This window comes from Lolium perenne, chromosome 4 (assembly GCF_019359855.2).
Source record: "Lolium perenne isolate Kyuss_39 chromosome 4, Kyuss_2.0, whole genome shotgun sequence".
In the NCBI taxonomy this organism is placed as follows: Eukaryota; Viridiplantae; Streptophyta; class Magnoliopsida; order Poales; family Poaceae; genus Lolium; species Lolium perenne.
In genome coordinates this window covers 186,334,355-186,350,697 of record NC_067247.2, presented here as the reverse complement: position 1 = coordinate 186,350,697, position 16,343 = coordinate 186,334,355, and the positions used below count along the sequence as shown (strand labels likewise).

Here is a 16,343-nt window from a genome sequence, read left to right as displayed (position 1 = left end):
GCAATGGATTGTCGGCGAAGTAGTCGGCGTACAACATGCAGTAGCCCTCCATTCGCTGTCTCGGCTTGCACTTCCGGCGACCTGGTGCCGACCCACCACGTCGACCAGTTGCCAGTCCGGCGTACATGCTTGACAAGCAACCGAGGATCATCATGTGCTCCTCGTCTTGGGCGGCTGCTGCCATCTCTTCTTGCATAAGCTCGACGAACATCTGCTCCTCCTCTTCGTCTGAGTCCATGGCCGGCGAGGCAAATGGACGAACACCTGACGGGCGTGGTCGAGGCAACCCGAGCCGCGAGCGACGAGGAGTAGGCCAAAGTCGGAAAACAGGCCGGCGGAGGAGCAGCCAGATAGGCCGTCGTCGAAAGACGGCGGAATATAGGCAGGTGGGGAAGGAGGGACGGCGAAATCTGGGAAACAAGCCGACGGGGTGGTGCCGGCGGCGAGAGAGTTACGAGGGGTGGGGGAGATTTTGAGCGAGGTGGCGGTGGGGTTTGATAACGCACAAGTATAGGGGATCGCAACAGTCTTCGAGGGAAGTAAAACCCAAATTTATTGTTTCGACACAAGGGGAGGTAAAGAATACTTATAAGCCTTAACAACTGAGTTGTCAATTCAGCTGCACCTGGAAAAGCACTAGTAACAGGGGTGATGTGAAAGTAGCAGTAATATGAGAGCAATAGTAACATTAACACAACAGCGGTAGCAATAACACAGAGGCGATGACACCAGAAAATAGTTGATACTACTTCCAATGACATATAGAACGAGTATATGATGATGAGAGATGGACCAGGGTTCCCAGCGATCTACACTAGTGGTAACTCTCCAATAACAAGTGACAAGTGTTGGGTGAACAAATTACAGTTGGGCAATTGATAGGATTGAAATAGCATTAAGATAGAACATCAAGATTATTAATTATGTAGGCATGTTTTCCATATATAGTCATACGTGCTCGCAATGAGAAACTTGTACAACATCTTTTGTCCTACCAACCGGTGGCAGCCGGGCCTCAAGGGAATCTACTGGCTATTAAGGTACTCCTTTTAATAGAGCACCGGGGCAAAGCATTAACACTTGGTGAAAACATGTGATCCTCATACCTACGCCTTCCCCTCCAGTTGTCCCAATTTCTGTCACTTTGGGGCCTTTGGTTCCGGACATAGACATGTGCATACAACTTGTAGATATAATCTAAGCAATAAGTATAGAGCCTAAATCTAAGATCATGCCACTTGGGCCCTAGTGACAAGCATTAAGCATAACAAGATTGCAGCAACAATAACTTCACAAACTTTATAGATAGACTAATCATAATGTATCATCCATCGGATCCCAACAAACACAACACCTATTACATCAGATGGATCTCAATCATGTAAGGCAGCTCATGAGATCATTGTATTGAAGTACATGGGATAGAGAGTACCAACTAGCTACTGCTAGAACCCGTAGTCCATGGGGGAACTACTCACGGAGCATGATGGAGGCGGTGGCGTCGATGGAGATGGCTTCCGGTGGCACTTCCCCGTCCCGGCAGCGTGCCGGAACAGAGATTCTGTCCCCCGAATTGGAGTTTCGCGATGGCGGTGACGCCCCTGGAGTCTTTCTGGAGTTTCGTCAATCCGTATCGCGTTTTTAGGTCGAAAGGGCTTATATAGGCGAAGAGGCGGCGCAGGAGGGGCACCAGGGCGCCCTCCCCATAGGCCGGCGCGGCCAGGGCTGAGCCCGCGCGACCCTATGGTGTGGGGGCCCCAGGCCTCCCCTCCGACTCTCCTTCGGTGTCCTGGTCCGTCTCGGTGAATTATGATGTTTGGTCTTCGTTTCGTCGAATTCCGAGAATATTGCCCGAACAGCCTTTCTAGAACCAAAAACAGCAGAAAACAGGAACTGACACTTCGGCATCTTGTTAATAGGTTAGTTCCGGAAAATGCATGAAATCATTATAAAGTGCGAACAAAACATGTAGGTATTGTCATAAAACAAGCATGGAACATCAGAAATTATGGATACGTTGGAGACGTATCAGGGTTCGTGTGTCGAGTCACCGACAGATCGGGCCCTTCCCCGCTTTTCACTCGTCCGGAGTCCCCGATAGGTCCTCGGGGGGCCGGGGATGGCGTGGGCTCGCCGGATGGATGAAGGGCCAAATCCGGACGGAAACGAGGAACCGGGGGCGCGACTGGACCGAATTTCGCCGTCCGGATGGAAAAAACGTCGCTCGGGGGCCTCGTCGGGGAGACGAGTGGAGATGCTCTTATGCCGGGAGCTGAGAGGGATGAATCGGGATTGATCCGTGGATTCAATCCGGAAAAAACGAACAAGGCCTCACTGGGCCTCTCTCATACGCTAGGCCCATAAAATGAAGGGGTCAAATTGGGAAAATTTCGAACAGGAACTCCACTCTACCCCGAAAAACAGGAGGGGAAAAAAATATCAGGGAGGGTTTGGCGCTCGCCGCTAGGGTTTGCGCAGCCATTGGAGGACGGACCAAAGCTCCGGCGCCAACCGATCCGCGCCGCGCCGCGCCCGTCCATGGACGTGGACCAGTCGTCGTCCCCGCGGCGGCCGCCGTCGTCGACGCCGGGCTACTTGGACCCGGAGTCCTCCCGCCTCCGGGAGGAGTACCGCCGCTACAGGTGAGAAATGTTCCCCTTCCGCATCTCGACCTCGTACGCCGGCGTTGGCTGGTTGGGATGGTTCGGTACAGGCTTCGAGGTGAGCGTCGTGGCTCGCCAGGAATCCAGTGGGGGAATGGAGCGAGTGTGAGCGGAGAAGTCGATAGAATTCAGTCGTTGATTCTTAGCTGCTAGAACAAATGGGGTTGATACGTCACTGTGTCAGCCCATATGCTACTTGCTGCTCGTCTCACCTGGGCATCAATTTTCAAATATTCCGTTGTGATTGGAGAATTGTGTCACGTTCTCAAGTATGCTACTGAATCATGCCATATGCTACTTACTGTTCGTAATTTTCAAATATTTTACTAGAGTAGCTCTGTTCTGATGTGACCATTTAATTGAATGGAGCTGTGAAGCATGACATGGTCGAGACTCGGTTATGTGGTGGCCAGGAACACTCTAGAGATTAGACAACCCAATTGGTGGCATCACATGGCAATGCACAATAAGTGTATGTGGTGTTTGCGACCACAGAATCACCCCCTATGTGCTTGCAACTGCCTGATGCCTGGACTTGCACTCTAGCTCATATATTTTCACCAAGTTCCTTTTTGTGTATGGCGGGATACTTACTGCACCTAAAAGATGCATGGAAGGGTTAATGTAACCTACTTGTGTCAAATGCGAGAACGTGCTACTTTGGTACTTCTACTGGGAGTAGTTTCTACACTAGCTGATTTTCTTTTGCAACTTATGCAGAAAGAGACTATCTTCTTCAAATGACTCCCCGCTGTTGGGGACCTCAGTCTCCAGATTCTCAGAAGCAAGGGTGTTGCATGATGGTAGCAGCATGCCTAGGCGGCCCAACGCTGGTCTACTCCTTGAGGAAATCAAGCAGGAGGCTGCTGATTATTCTGACATTGACGGTTTCGATGGATCAAAACTCTTTGGATCAGCGAAAAGAAGGACATCGTTGGATGGCGGTTCTGCACCAGATGCAGGCTTCGTTTCTGGTAGAAAGCCGGTGAGGTCGTCTATGAATCCGGTCAAGATGGAGGGCGATATGCTACAACAAGGAGAAACAACTTTTACAGTGTTTGCATCCCTTCTTGATTCTGCGATACAAGGTCAGTGTAGCAATGTAATTTGGCTAGTGACATCCTTATTATCTATCATGCTCTTTGCTAGCTAACTGTGAAGTAGTGGGTGCTTGAGTCATGCTGTCAGTTCGCTTTACAAAGTTTGCTATTTTCCTTCTTCTGTTTCCTGACAGCACAGAAGCATGATGATCTATTTATTACCAACTAGATTAATATCACTCCAGAAAAGTGCACTTTTGGTTGGTGACCTGAAACCTGAATTCGATGAATCCATAATATGTAGTTGTATCCTTGATTTGCATGACATATAGTAATCTAATCCCCTCTACTGTCATTCCAGCTGATTAGATTTTCAAGGTGTCAATTATGTAAACGGATATGTTCTTTTGTTGCAGGATTGATGCCCTTCCCAGATGTGATTTTACAGTTTGAGAGGACATGCAGAAACGCTTCAGAGTCGATAAGGTTTTATATTGCCTTACACTAGTAGTAATATCTTCCATTGTATAACTTTCTGTGATTGGATAGATTCTACTTCTCACCAACTCCTAGATGCAGCTCTTTGCCACATCAAACTTTCCTGCTACACATTACAACCATTATTTTTCACAAAGATGCATGGTTCTTATGCTCCAAGTACTTTTTTTCCAATGTAGTAGATGCATGAATCCTTTTGTAGCTAATCATTTATTGGGAAAAGTAGAAAAGGTAAATATTTAGGAGGAGAAAGAAACAATAGTAACGTGGTCCTGGGCATGTACCATAGGTTGGATGCCAATATGGGATTATGCGGCTAAGGCTTTGAATTTTCAGGTATGCTGCCACAGGAAAGCTTCGGATGGCAGAAGATAAACTTATGCAGCAAAAAGCACAACTGTTACTGGATGAAGCTGCTTCTTGGTCACTTCTTTGGTATCTCTATGGGAAAGGTAATAGCTTTTATGATGAATCACTTAAATATATTGTTATATATATCCTTTCACCTTGCAGCAACAGTGGCTGTAATCAATTTTCGTTTTCTTAAACTTTTTGTTGTATCCTGTATGATATTTCATGTTCTATGTGCTACATCACAGCAAATGAGGAGCTTCCTGGAGAGCTATTTGTGGTAAGCTGCAGTTCTAATTGTGAATATATTAAATTTTTTTTGCGTGCGCTTTGTTCTTTTGTATGTAGTTTCATCTAAAGGATGATATTTTCTGTTTACAGTCACCAACTACATCCCATCAGGAGGCTTGCCGGTATGTTGCAACAGATCTCACAGCACAATTGTGTCTTCGGATTGTGCTTTGGCTTGAAGGACTTGCTTCGGAAGCTCTTGATTTGGAGAAAAAGGTAAGAGAGCCAATGCTGGTTTTTAATTAGGACTTCAGTCTTTTCTATTTCCTGTTCTAAATTCTGTATTCCTGTAGTGGCACATGATTGATGGAGTGGAGGAGCCAGCCTTAAGTTATATAGGAAGTTCCATGATTAGAGGAAAATAAAGAGATGCATCTCCACATGATATTTTAACATAAGTATTTGAGTTGAATATTATTAAGCTACAATGTGCTCCCTCAATCCAGGAATGTAAGGCACAGACCAATATGATACTAGAATTATCTAAACTACTCCTAGTTAATCCTTCTCATTGCATTCACTTCAACTGTTTTCTACGCCATCCTAATCAATTAACTCCAGCAGCATCAAGTAATACCTGAAAGAATATGCATAGCATGCACCACAATTAGTGTACTAGTTTAATACTGCCTCCAGGCACTGCATGAGGGGCATCGAACCCAGAATGCAGGCAGCCAGGGCAGGGGTAGTAAAGGCTAAGTGCTTGCGAGTTTAGTTCCAACTTTTTCTTCCGAACTCGAATAACGTTAATGTCATCCCCCCAGGAGGTAAGAAAAATGAACAAAAATATAAGGAAAGAAGTGCCTTCCCTGAATTCTGGACAGTAGCCAAAATGAAAGATGTCTAATAAAGCTTGGCGGAGGAGTAATTCTCATGTAGACATGGCTGTTTCATAAAATAGTCCTGGCTTTCTTTATTGGCCCTTATAAGGATTGCCCTTACCGTCTTAATTTTAATAGTAGTTGTTTATCTCCCTTGAATTGCCTTGGTTTGGTATTAATCACAGAATGAGCCAGAGAGTAATTTAGTATTTAATAAATAGGTGATCTTTTAACTACTCACAAGCAAATTGATGACACGTACTGTTTTGCTGTTTATTTCTGTTTTGTAGGTGAGAGGATCTCATGTTGGTTCATATCTACCAAGTTCTGGTGTTTGGCATCGTACGCAGAGGTACTTAAAAAGAAAGAACAACGATTCTAATATAGTGAAGCATGTGGATTTTGATGCTCCAACTCGTGAAGGAGCCCAACTTCTTCCTGATGACAAGGTAGGCTATCATTGCTATCATTCTCAAATACAGTGTAAAGATCCTTTCAGAAAGGTGCTAATCATTTGTTACAATATGTAAATGTTGCAAATATGCATTATAATTGGTTCCGTTCGGCCTTTTGATACTCTTCGTGTGATAGCACAGCAACGTTCACCTTTTAATCTCATTACCTGACCTTTGAAGTTTACTTCTCAACTAAATGAAAGCAAAAAGTACTGTGGACTAACAGCATTACAAAGAAGACAAATCGGTTCTCTTTTTTTTGTTCTAAAGATCCCTTCTCATCAAGTATTTCTGGTGAAGTAACTAAAATTTGCCTAAGTAAAACCATAATTCACTTTTCCTTGCTGTGTAAGCAGAAGCAAGATGAATTGCTTTTAGAAGATATCTGGACTCTCTTGAGGGCTGGGAGATTAGAAGAGGCATGTGAATTGTGCCGGTCTGCTGGACAGGTAGGTCAGCTTGTATAGGCCTATTTCTTATGCTATATCGTCTCTACTTATTTGTGATACGCCTTGGGTATATTAAAGGCATGGAGAGCTGCCACTCTTTGCCCCTTTGGTGGCGTAGATATGTTTCCTTCCCTGGAGGCCATGCTCAGCAATGGACAGGCTAGAACATTACAAGCCATTGAATTGGAAAGTGGTATTGGACGTCAGTGGCGTCTTTGGAAATGGGCATCTTATTGTGCTTCAGAGGTGAACTCTCGTACTGTACTCATGTTGTTGAAATGCTTCTTTGCAGTTATATTTAATGTGGTTTGGTATGTTACAACTGTTCTGTCTTTCTTTAAATTCAGTTACTCCGTATGTTTGTGTATGTAGCCAATACTCAAGTTGTTAAACTTAACTCCAAATCATTAATGCTATTGCAGAAAATTGCTGAACACGATGGTGGCCGGTATGAGATGGCTGTATATGCTATACAGTGTAGTAACTTGAAGCGTACCTTGCCAATCTGTACTGACTGGGAGGTATGCTGCTTATTCAACTCGTTCCTAAGCCCGTCTTTTAATTTGATTTTATGTTATATTCTCTTCTTTGATGCTGTTGTGGTACCTCCATGTGATGCATCCTGTTCCTTCCCATCTCATAGTCAGCTTGTTGGGCAATGGCAAAATCTTGGCTGGATGTTCAAGTGGATCTGGAATTATCTCAATACCATACCAGCAGACAAGAAGAGAAACAGTATGATGATGATATGAATGGAACCCAACCTATGCTCAGTTCAGTGGGCCCAGAAAATTGGCCATACCTTGTTCTTGATCAGCAACCTCGTGATATAACTGCACTTTTGCAGAAACTCCACTCAAGGTATGAACATTATTCAGTACTTCCTTGTATCCACTGCTTGTCTACTTATTTGACGTCTCACTTGTGATGCAGTGACCTTGTGCATGAAACTGTTTCTCGAGCATGTCGGGAGCAGCATCGACAAATTGAGGTAATTTACATTTCCAAGAAATGAAGAATAACTTACTCCTTATTCCTTATGCATTTTGTCTACTAAGTTCTAACATAATTTAGATTAGTGCAGCTACCAATATTGTTTGACATCGTGTAGCTGAAAACTGGGAGCAATTTCTGTTATTGTACAATTTGTCAGTTTGCTGACTAGTCTAGAGTTTAGAGATGTTTTTCAATTTTGTAGACTGTTGTTCAAAAACCTAAGCATTATGATGTCATCTTTGTTATCTCTATTCATATTAATGAAATATGTAACATCTTTGTTACTCAATAATTTATCGATCATTCTGGTGATTCATGTCAATAATAAGTGGAAATCTGGAGTACACACATGTTTCAAATATTCGCATTCCATGGACCCAATAGTTCAATCATTATCCAATTGAATTTATGATTGCTTGTCTAACCATTTCATGTTTGTTTATTCGGTAGATGAATCTCATGAGTGGAAATGTAGCTCATCTTCTTGACCTTCTATGGTCATGGATATCACCCTCTGAGGAGGATCAAAACGTTTCGAGGTATTGCTTTTATGACTTTAATGGAGATAACTCCAAACACTTTATTTTCTTACCATCTAACGTTTGTATAACTTCTTAGCCCACTTAGGTCCCGTGATGATCCTGAGATGATACGTTTTGGGGCACATATTGTTCTTGTCATGAGATACTTATTCAGCGAGGAAATGGAAGATGAGTTGGAGGAGAAGCTGGTTACTGTTGGTGATCTCATTATCAACATGTAAGTATTGTTTCATTGAAATACTAAGTTTTTGTGTGGTTCTTTTTTATTCTCTTGGACCTCATCCAATGTTCCAATTGTATCTGTTTGGTTTGAAATATCAACTTTGTTTGGTGATGGCTAACTTAATAATTGTCACAATACTCTGTTGCATATATAGCATTCTTTCTTTTCATCATGTCAAGGGCTTAATCCTATGTTTCTACTGTTGTCTTACATACATTTTAAACCATTATCTTCAGTAGAATCTTTTATTGTTATCTTTCTCCAGAATGTTGGCACCTTGCTTTTCAATGTACTTTTATCTCTGAAATAGTAAAAAAACTAATGATTCGTTCCAGGTATGTGAGGTACTTATTTTCAGAGCAGCAAGAAGAGTTAGTTGGAGTGTATGCCTCTCAGCTTGAACGTGATGTTTGCATCGATTTGTTTGTGGAAATGATGGAACTAAGGTTAAATAGCAGGTATTGCTATCATATGCTTATACCCTTTAATGTTTTGTAGTCTGGGAAATGTCACAATATTGGCAGTTCCATTCGGTTGTTCATCTTGTGACATATTAGTGCACAATGTATGTTAAATGTTATTGGCTGTTCATGTTTGTTCTCCATATTTCTGGTGGATTATAATTTGCTAGCTATGTGTCTTCAAATCCTATATTTAATCTTAGAATTATGATCTCTCTATAGAAATACTATAGTTAGTAAAAATATTTGCATTCCGAACTATATGTTTATCCTTCAAAATTGAGTACTGGAATTTTTTTTTTTTTGTTTCACACAAAACATTCTCAAACTTGCTATTGCCAATGATTTATTTTGCTCAATTCCAAGACTTGAGTTAGCTGGCCTTACTTAAATTTATTATACCGCAGCTTGCATACCATGTACAAGCTTTTCCTCTCTGCTGTGGAATATCTGCCATTCTCGTCTGGAGATGTGTCCAAGGCCTGTTTTGAAGAGATAATTGAGAGGTTTGGTAATTGTCGGGTTACATATAACATTGGAATACACCAAATTTCAGATATTTAGCCCATCTCATTTATGGAAATTTTCAGACAAGTTTTTAATTTAATGCAGAGTTCTTTCAAGATCTCGGGAAACGAAACCCAACAAGTACAATGAAGATTTTTCCGATGTTGCGGAACGGCATCATGTGCAAGCACTTCACAAGGCAATGGTCATTCAGTGGCTTTGCTTTACCCCGCCATCCTCAATTCCAGGCTTTCAGATGATCACAGGGAAGCTTCTGATGCGGGCATTGATGCATAGGTAAATATATTAAATTTATCCTTGTGCCATAGAAAACTTTGTTTACCATACACGCAGTCCTGCATGGTCTTGAAACAAACGCTTTTGTTCATCTTCTTGCAGTCCATCTGTATATTCGTTGCTGAAATACCATATTCATTGAACAATACCCTTTAGTCTCTGTTGCTCACTCTTTGAATTTTCCTTTCATTGAAAATAGTACTAATTTATATTTCTTACTTTATGGGTGTGGAACTTACGTTGTTGAAATAATACTCATTTATTCCCTTTTTACTTCGTATCCATGGAACTTATAGTTAATTTTTGTATCATCAGCAACACACTATTTAGAGAGTTTTCCCTGATATCAATGAGGAGAGGCTCTGAACTACCAATAGGACCACATAAATTGCTTGCCATCCTTGCTGAACCATTGAAACAAAAGGAGAACTTTTCGCTGGAAGATCAAGAGATATCTGATAACTTACAAGAGTTTGAAGATTGGGTAAGATCTCTGCTTTTGTCCTAATGTGATGTGCATCTTCTCTTAATGCTGTTAGTACTTTTATTCCCGCTTTGAATTTACTTAGTACGTTAGTTTCTTGACAAAGTATCGCTGTATTGTGGCGAAACAGCATGAATATTACTCCCTGGATGCAACTTACCGGGGTTGGCTTAGATGTGAGATGGAGAATTCTTCTGTTCCTCCTGACATGCTTTCAGCAGAAGAAAAGGATCAAGCTGTTGCTGCAGCGACACAAACACTGGAGCTGGCTTTCTTGTTATTACTCAGTAAGTTAAAACTTTCCTTGCTTCATCAACACACAAAGCCTCTGTATTTTCCTGAAGAACAATTAAATATTCACTAGTAAATTTGCCCGTGCGTTGCTACGGGTGATTGAAAACATGACTACATAATATGCTCAATTTAATAGCATCCGTTCGCTAAATGTCATAAACAGATCTCAAGGTCTCTATGAAAAAGTTAAACTAAAACAATTGGGACGATTTCATTTGCACCAAAAATTCAAGACCCACCAAAATGGCACTAAAATTAGCTAGAGAATATTGCATCCAAGGGGTATATATGATGCATCCCCATGGGCTTCTCACATAGATTTGAGACATTGGCCATCAGATCATGCTTCCCAATGAATCCTGGCCATTTACTTTTTTTTAAACCTAAATGATGCATCATTCTGATTATATACATTACACCAACAGTGTGCAATAAAGTAAAGATATGCATGTAGATAAAAATAATTGCATTGAAGAGCCCAACAAAATTTCGCAGCCGTTAAATAGCCTTCCCACGAACTGAACAAAGAATTGATGAACATCATGGACCTATCCATCTCACTGCGTACTATTTCAGTTATTCAAAAAGTCTTAATCCACAAGGCAATGAAAAAAAGAAAACTTAATTCTTGTTCCTAGTTAATTTGGGTTCTCCGCACATGTCGAAAACCATCAATAGCCCTTTTAGTAGTGCTTGTTTGAATAAAACAAAAAATCTGATCAGTTCACATTGAACGTCTCACACGGTGTACTGGCGGTCAGTAGGAAATAGTGAATTTATGGATTACATCCGAGGCGAATGAAAATGCGCTTCTGCCAGAAATTCTCCATGGTATAGCAATTGTGGACCCATATAGTTAATTATCAGCTGAAGTAAATGAAGATCACACCAACACACCCACGTTGCATTAGGCCGGTAGAAAAACATCAACACTCAGTACAAGCTGTAGGTGCTGCTAGAACGGGACTGAGTTAGAGCGTCCTCTCTTTTGAAGAAGTCCGCATCCTCCATGACGCCTGCGTTGTACTGTACCGTGGATCCACTCGCCTGGTCGAAGGAGTCGTTGACAGCGACACCGGTGGGGTGATGAAGCAGTGATCCAAGTCCCGGCGAATTCCATCTTTGTGTTGCTGCAACGGTCGCTTTGATCAGCATAGCCTAGACAGCGCTTGACCCTTCGCATCCGTGCGGGCGGGCATATACGCCAGCATAGAAACTCGTCGTGGAGGAGCTGGTGATGCTGTGGAAGTGGGCCTTGGTGTTTGTGTTGCTCTCCAGGAGTACTTTAAATCGTTTCTACCACCTAGCTATCTGAATATATGTTCAATACATCATATGATACATGAATAATACTAAGAACCATCATCAACTATATTTGATGCAGTAACACTTTTAAACATAATCAATATATAGATTTAAAAAAATTCCTTTCAATGGATAGGGTTTGAAGGACTGGAATAAAAAAAAAATCCTCAACACAATTTTGGTTACCAAGAACAATTATCATGCATTGATGTATTAGTAAACTTCAATGCCCTGTTTAGATGAGGTTGAATCTAATCTTTCATGAAAGCGCCTTGGACTTTACAGACTTAGATTTATATCGTTTTACCGCTTCAGTATTTGGCATCGTGATGGATGTTGCTGTCATCGGTCGCTATGTCTGTTTCTTGTTTTCAACAATGGCAACCAATACAGCTGCGAGTGCCACCTGAAGCTTACAATGGCAACCAATACAGCTGGGAGCGCCACCTGAAGCTTCACGTAGATATCGTGCAGGTGGCCAGGGACGTCGTCCGGTTCCTCATCTGTCTCCTGGCCCTTGCCCTCCTGCTCATCGATACCACCGTGACCCATAAGGCATAAGCTGTTCGGGCGGACGACTCCATGGTCAGCTGTTCACCTTGTCGAGGTATTAGGTGCCGCTGCTCCGTGTAGACACCTGCACGCGCGACTTGCCGAATGCCGCGTAGGATAGGAAGGCGGCTGTCGGGAGGTCTCTAAACCCCATGGCTGGGTACTCCTCCTGACATTCCATGACGACCTCGTTCCTTATGGTGCGCCTAGGTCAAGTGTAGCCGCTCCTACGCATGTGCCTTGTAGAGCAGCCACGGAGCGGATAGGCGCCCGGCAGGCGGCGATGCTGGACCATCATATCAGGCAAGCTTGAAGGTGCCGCGGTGTTTATCGGCGATCCCGGTCAGGTTGTTGTCAAAGATCGGCATCACGGCAGATTAACAAACAGCTCCGTCGCTGGTTAAATCGATAGTCATGTAACTCCACCGCCCAAGATTTCTTCTTATTTTCTTACCATTCATTCTTTAGCCATGTGATTAGGTGAGAACCACAGCCGGCCACGAGCACACGATCCTTATTTTTTTACTTGGTCAGTCCTTTCTCTGCTTCTATTCTATGTGTACATCAATTCTCAACGATCTCTTTCGAGCATCTAAGGATATGGCCGAAGAATTGACCCAGGGAGTTGTGTTAAGTCATTCCCGTCTTCTTCCAACCGTCGTGATGATCCCCTCCTGCCAGTACATGGTCGTTTGCGTGCTTGCCGCGGCCGAGCAGGATGCTGGGTGGATAATGGCGATTATTTGTGCCTCATCTGCGTAGATTTGGGCTAAAATTGCCTCGGTTTCTCCCGATCTTCCCATCTCTTTTTTTTTTTGACTAAATCTGATCGGCGAAGTGCGTTAAGAAAGCACGGATCGACGGGGGGCTGGGGCGGCGGCGCCGTAGGATGGGGATCCTGGGCGGGTGTTGGAAACTCGATTTCGAGTTTATGTGGACGAAATCCAGCGAATTTGTGCGATCTATTTGCTGGCTATATATGGTCGTGTTCTCGTGCACAGGGAAAGAATCAATTCTGATTTTGATTCAGTAGTGGAGTTCGGTAAGAACTCGTGTTGGTTCGAGCGTGGGGTGGGAGATCGAGGGGCGGCCGCCTGTTGCGGAAGTAGCTTATCAAAGTTTGTTCGGGTTGTGGATTGGGCCAGGCCCAGGAGAGGCGGGGACGAAGGGAACAGGTCGGATGAAGCGTTTTTATGACTTGGCGGTGGCATGTCCTGTAATTTCAGCGAAAAACAGGGGCAAATTCTGACGGACGAACAAGAAGCCTTATTTTCTTTATTATTAGGTATAGATTTCATCGTGGTGCATTAGACTACAAATATTTTTCTTTAACTGCAAAACTTGTGATAGCATGAGTAGGCTATTTCTAGAATGTCTTTGGCAGCGTTTAATATATATTATTTGTTTCGGTAATCAGGGGAGGAAAGACCATGGCTAAATGCTGTCGAGATTAGTCCATTTGAGTCGTCAGAGCTTGTTTTCCTTGAGTTGCATGCAACTGCAATACTCTGTCTACCGTCTGGAGAATGCATGCCACCAGATGCAACGTCATGCACGGCTCTTACAAGCGCACTTTATTCAACTGTTAGCGAAGAGGAGGTGCTGCATCGCCAGCTCAAGGTTGAGTTCATTTCTCTTCTCCCAAATTCTGCTTGCATGTTACACTTCAACATATAGAATCTTTGGCCTGTTATTCATCATTTATTATGGACTGTAGGGGATTATATGATGGAGTATTCAAAGTTTCATTCAATTTCTAGTAATAGATTGTCATGGCTACTTCTGCAACTTCTGACTGTACAGTTCATGGACAGGTTGATGTCAAGGTCTCGTCTAAAGATCCTTGTTGTATTGAAGTCGCGCTTCGCTGCTTAGCAACAGAAGGTGATGGGTTTGGACTTCATGAAGCCAATGATGGAGGTCTTCTTGCTGCAATAATGGCCGCTGGGTTTAAAGGTATCTACAATTTTAAGTGATAGTACGATTCAGCTCTCTTTCGAATGTAAAGACTATTTCATGTGATAGTTATAATGATTTACCGTGATAGGTGAACTCAATCGGTTTCAGCCTGGAGTTTCGATGGAAATTTCACGACTTGATGCTTGGTATTCTGATGGTCATGGTTCAGTTGAAAGTACTGCTGCTTATATCATCCGAGGGCTCTGTCGGAGATGCTGTCTACCAGAAACTATTCTACGATCCATGCAGGTGATCTTGTAAATAGATTCTACAAGTATCTGGTTACTAGATTGAGTTATAGACGAAACAGTCACTAATTTGCTGCTTCAGTATACATGGTGTATTGATATCTGACGAGAATATTTTGCAGGCATCTATCTCCCTTTCTGAAGCAGGCGATTCTCTAGATCATTGTGATAAACTCATTGAGTTGGTTGCTTCATCAGATTCCGGAATGATCCATTTGTTCAGCCAGCAGCAGATACAGGTTACTTTACGTTCTTTAGTTTGTTCATCTGGTAACTGTAGAGTTTCCTGACATCAGCAAATATCTTTAATGTGTTACTCAGGAGTTTCTGATCTTTGAGAGGGAGTGCTTCATATGTAAAATGGAGCTTGAGGAAGAGCAGATACCTACTGATGGCTAATTCATCTGAGTTTACATTATCAGGTGTGACACCTGATATCTTATTCACCAGTTCCTAGTGGAATGGGTATGCTGAAGCACATTATGTACTCCTGCTTGCAAATTGTATTATGCAGCATATATTTATTACTACATCCGTTCCAAATATAAGCCTTTTTTTAGAGAGCTAGAGTTTAGCTTTCTAAAAAAGGCTTATATTTTGGAACAGAGCTAATATTATTATTTATGTAGAATGATGCTGACTGCACAATGCTTATGCTTCTCAACTTATCTGACCCTTACCATGCTGCTTTACTACTGCTTTCTAATTGGTGAAAAAAAAACTGACAGTTTTCGTTTTTTCTTTTCTTGTACATGCAGAATCAGACATGCTCTACTTGCTGACTTGAATGAGAAGCCAGGATTTGATAGTCTCAACATGGCATACTATCTGTTGTGTGGCCAAGAACTAGCTGTAATGTATTACGACCCTGTGGGAAAAAGGGTAGATGAAATTTTCTGTATAGGTGTTATCTCTGACTGCAAGTCTGTTACTCTCAGCTGATAACAGCAGCAGATGAGAATGAACTCACTTCAGTTCGTCTTTATCGTAATGATCTACTGTATAAGGGCGTGCCCGTCCAAAATGAGCTCCAGGCCAAATTTTGCACTTCCTTTGGTTGCTGCTCAAAGTTTTTTATTGGGACATGTGGGGATTTCAGCTCCAGCTATTTGGTTGTCACCACAAGCGGGAGTATACTAACCTCTTCTTACAAGAGGTGAGGTTACCAGACACTAAGAAAAGCACACAAGGAAGCATACTAGAACGATAACTTTGCAGACTATCGTATTTGAATGATAAGTTCACAATTAATACCAATCGTTGTATATAGTAGTTAACTTAGCAGAGTGCCAAATTGGACATACGAAAGAAAGCGATGATCACTGAGTTAACTTAGCAGAGTGCCAAATTGGACAGAGTTCACGTACGAGTACGAAAGTAAGCGATGACCACTGTCTTCCACGATCCTCCTAGTGGCATCTCCAGAGTGCAGACAATCCTCCTAGTGGCATCTCCATAGTGCGGGTACCTTGTCATCACCTCACAGATGAGTAGTCAAAGATGACCGCTTGGAAGATGCATGGAGATTCATTGTGGATGTGACCAAGTAGCCAACCCTTTGATCATGGGCAATAGCAAAGATTGCCCACTGTAACCGAATACGCTTTTGCCATCAATATACCTGGTTTTCACGTCCCACTTGCATCTAGTGTTTGTCTTTAGGGTGATCGTCTAAGGAATCTTCTCGAACTATGGTAAGAAGGCTGTAGGGATTGGACACATGCCTATGATAAGCTTGAAGATCATGGTGATCGTCGAAGGGATCTTCTTGAACCACGGTAAGAAGGCCTTAGGGAACCATGGTAAGAAGACCTTAGGGACTGGACACATACCCATGGTAGGCTTGAAGACCACCTTGATGAAGTACTCCAGACCCTCCTCATCGTGAAAGTGGCCAACGTTGGCCA

At 42.7% G+C, this 16,343-nt stretch overlaps 1 protein-coding gene across 3 annotated transcripts; it reads left to right on the top strand.

The window, feature by feature from the left end:
- Positions 1-2,407: 2,407 nt before the first annotated feature.
- LOC127295414 (nuclear pore complex protein NUP107) lies at positions 2,408-15,463 on the top strand. Of its 3 annotated transcripts, none has more exons than XR_007847813.2 (25): positions 2,408-2,642; positions 3,384-3,751; positions 4,120-4,189; positions 4,538-4,653; positions 4,801-4,832; positions 4,934-5,059; positions 5,955-6,113; positions 6,476-6,568; positions 6,647-6,814; positions 6,991-7,089; positions 7,212-7,429; positions 7,502-7,559; positions 8,015-8,103; positions 8,183-8,323; positions 8,665-8,787; positions 9,198-9,296; positions 9,403-9,594; positions 9,910-10,078; positions 10,209-10,365; positions 13,647-13,849; positions 14,044-14,185; positions 14,277-14,437; positions 14,559-14,675; positions 14,758-14,901; positions 15,195-15,463. XR_007847813.2 is itself a non-coding variant. In XM_051325357.2 (25 exons), exons 1-24 carry the CDS (start codon positions 2,539-2,541, stop codon positions 14,833-14,835), a joined length of 3,273 nt encoding a protein of 1,090 aa, XP_051181317.1. In that variant the 5' UTR covers positions 2,408-2,538; the 3' UTR covers positions 14,836-14,858; positions 15,195-15,463. The 3 variants fall into 3 exon arrangements, 2 of the variants coding, with proteins under 2 accessions (XP_051181317.1, XP_051181315.1); XM_051325357.2 differs by having other exon boundaries at positions 8,192-8,323; positions 14,758-14,858; XM_051325355.2 differs by having other exon boundaries at positions 14,758-14,858.
- The last annotated feature ends 880 nt before the right edge of the window (positions 15,464-16,343 follow it).

Bases quoted from the DNA above. Each gene is read 5' to 3' on its own strand.
- LOC127295414 (XM_051325355.2), top strand. From the start codon at position 2,539: ATGGACGTGGACCAGTCGTCGTCCCCGCGGCGGCCGCCGTCGTCGACG. The intron at 2,643-3,383 runs GTGAGAAATGTT...CAACTTATGCAG, and splicing joins GAGGAGTACCGCCGCTACAG to AAAGAGACTATCTTCTTCAA. The intron at 13,850-14,043 runs GTTGAGTTCATT...GTTCATGGACAG, and splicing joins TGCTGCATCGCCAGCTCAAG to GTTGATGTCAAGGTCTCGTC.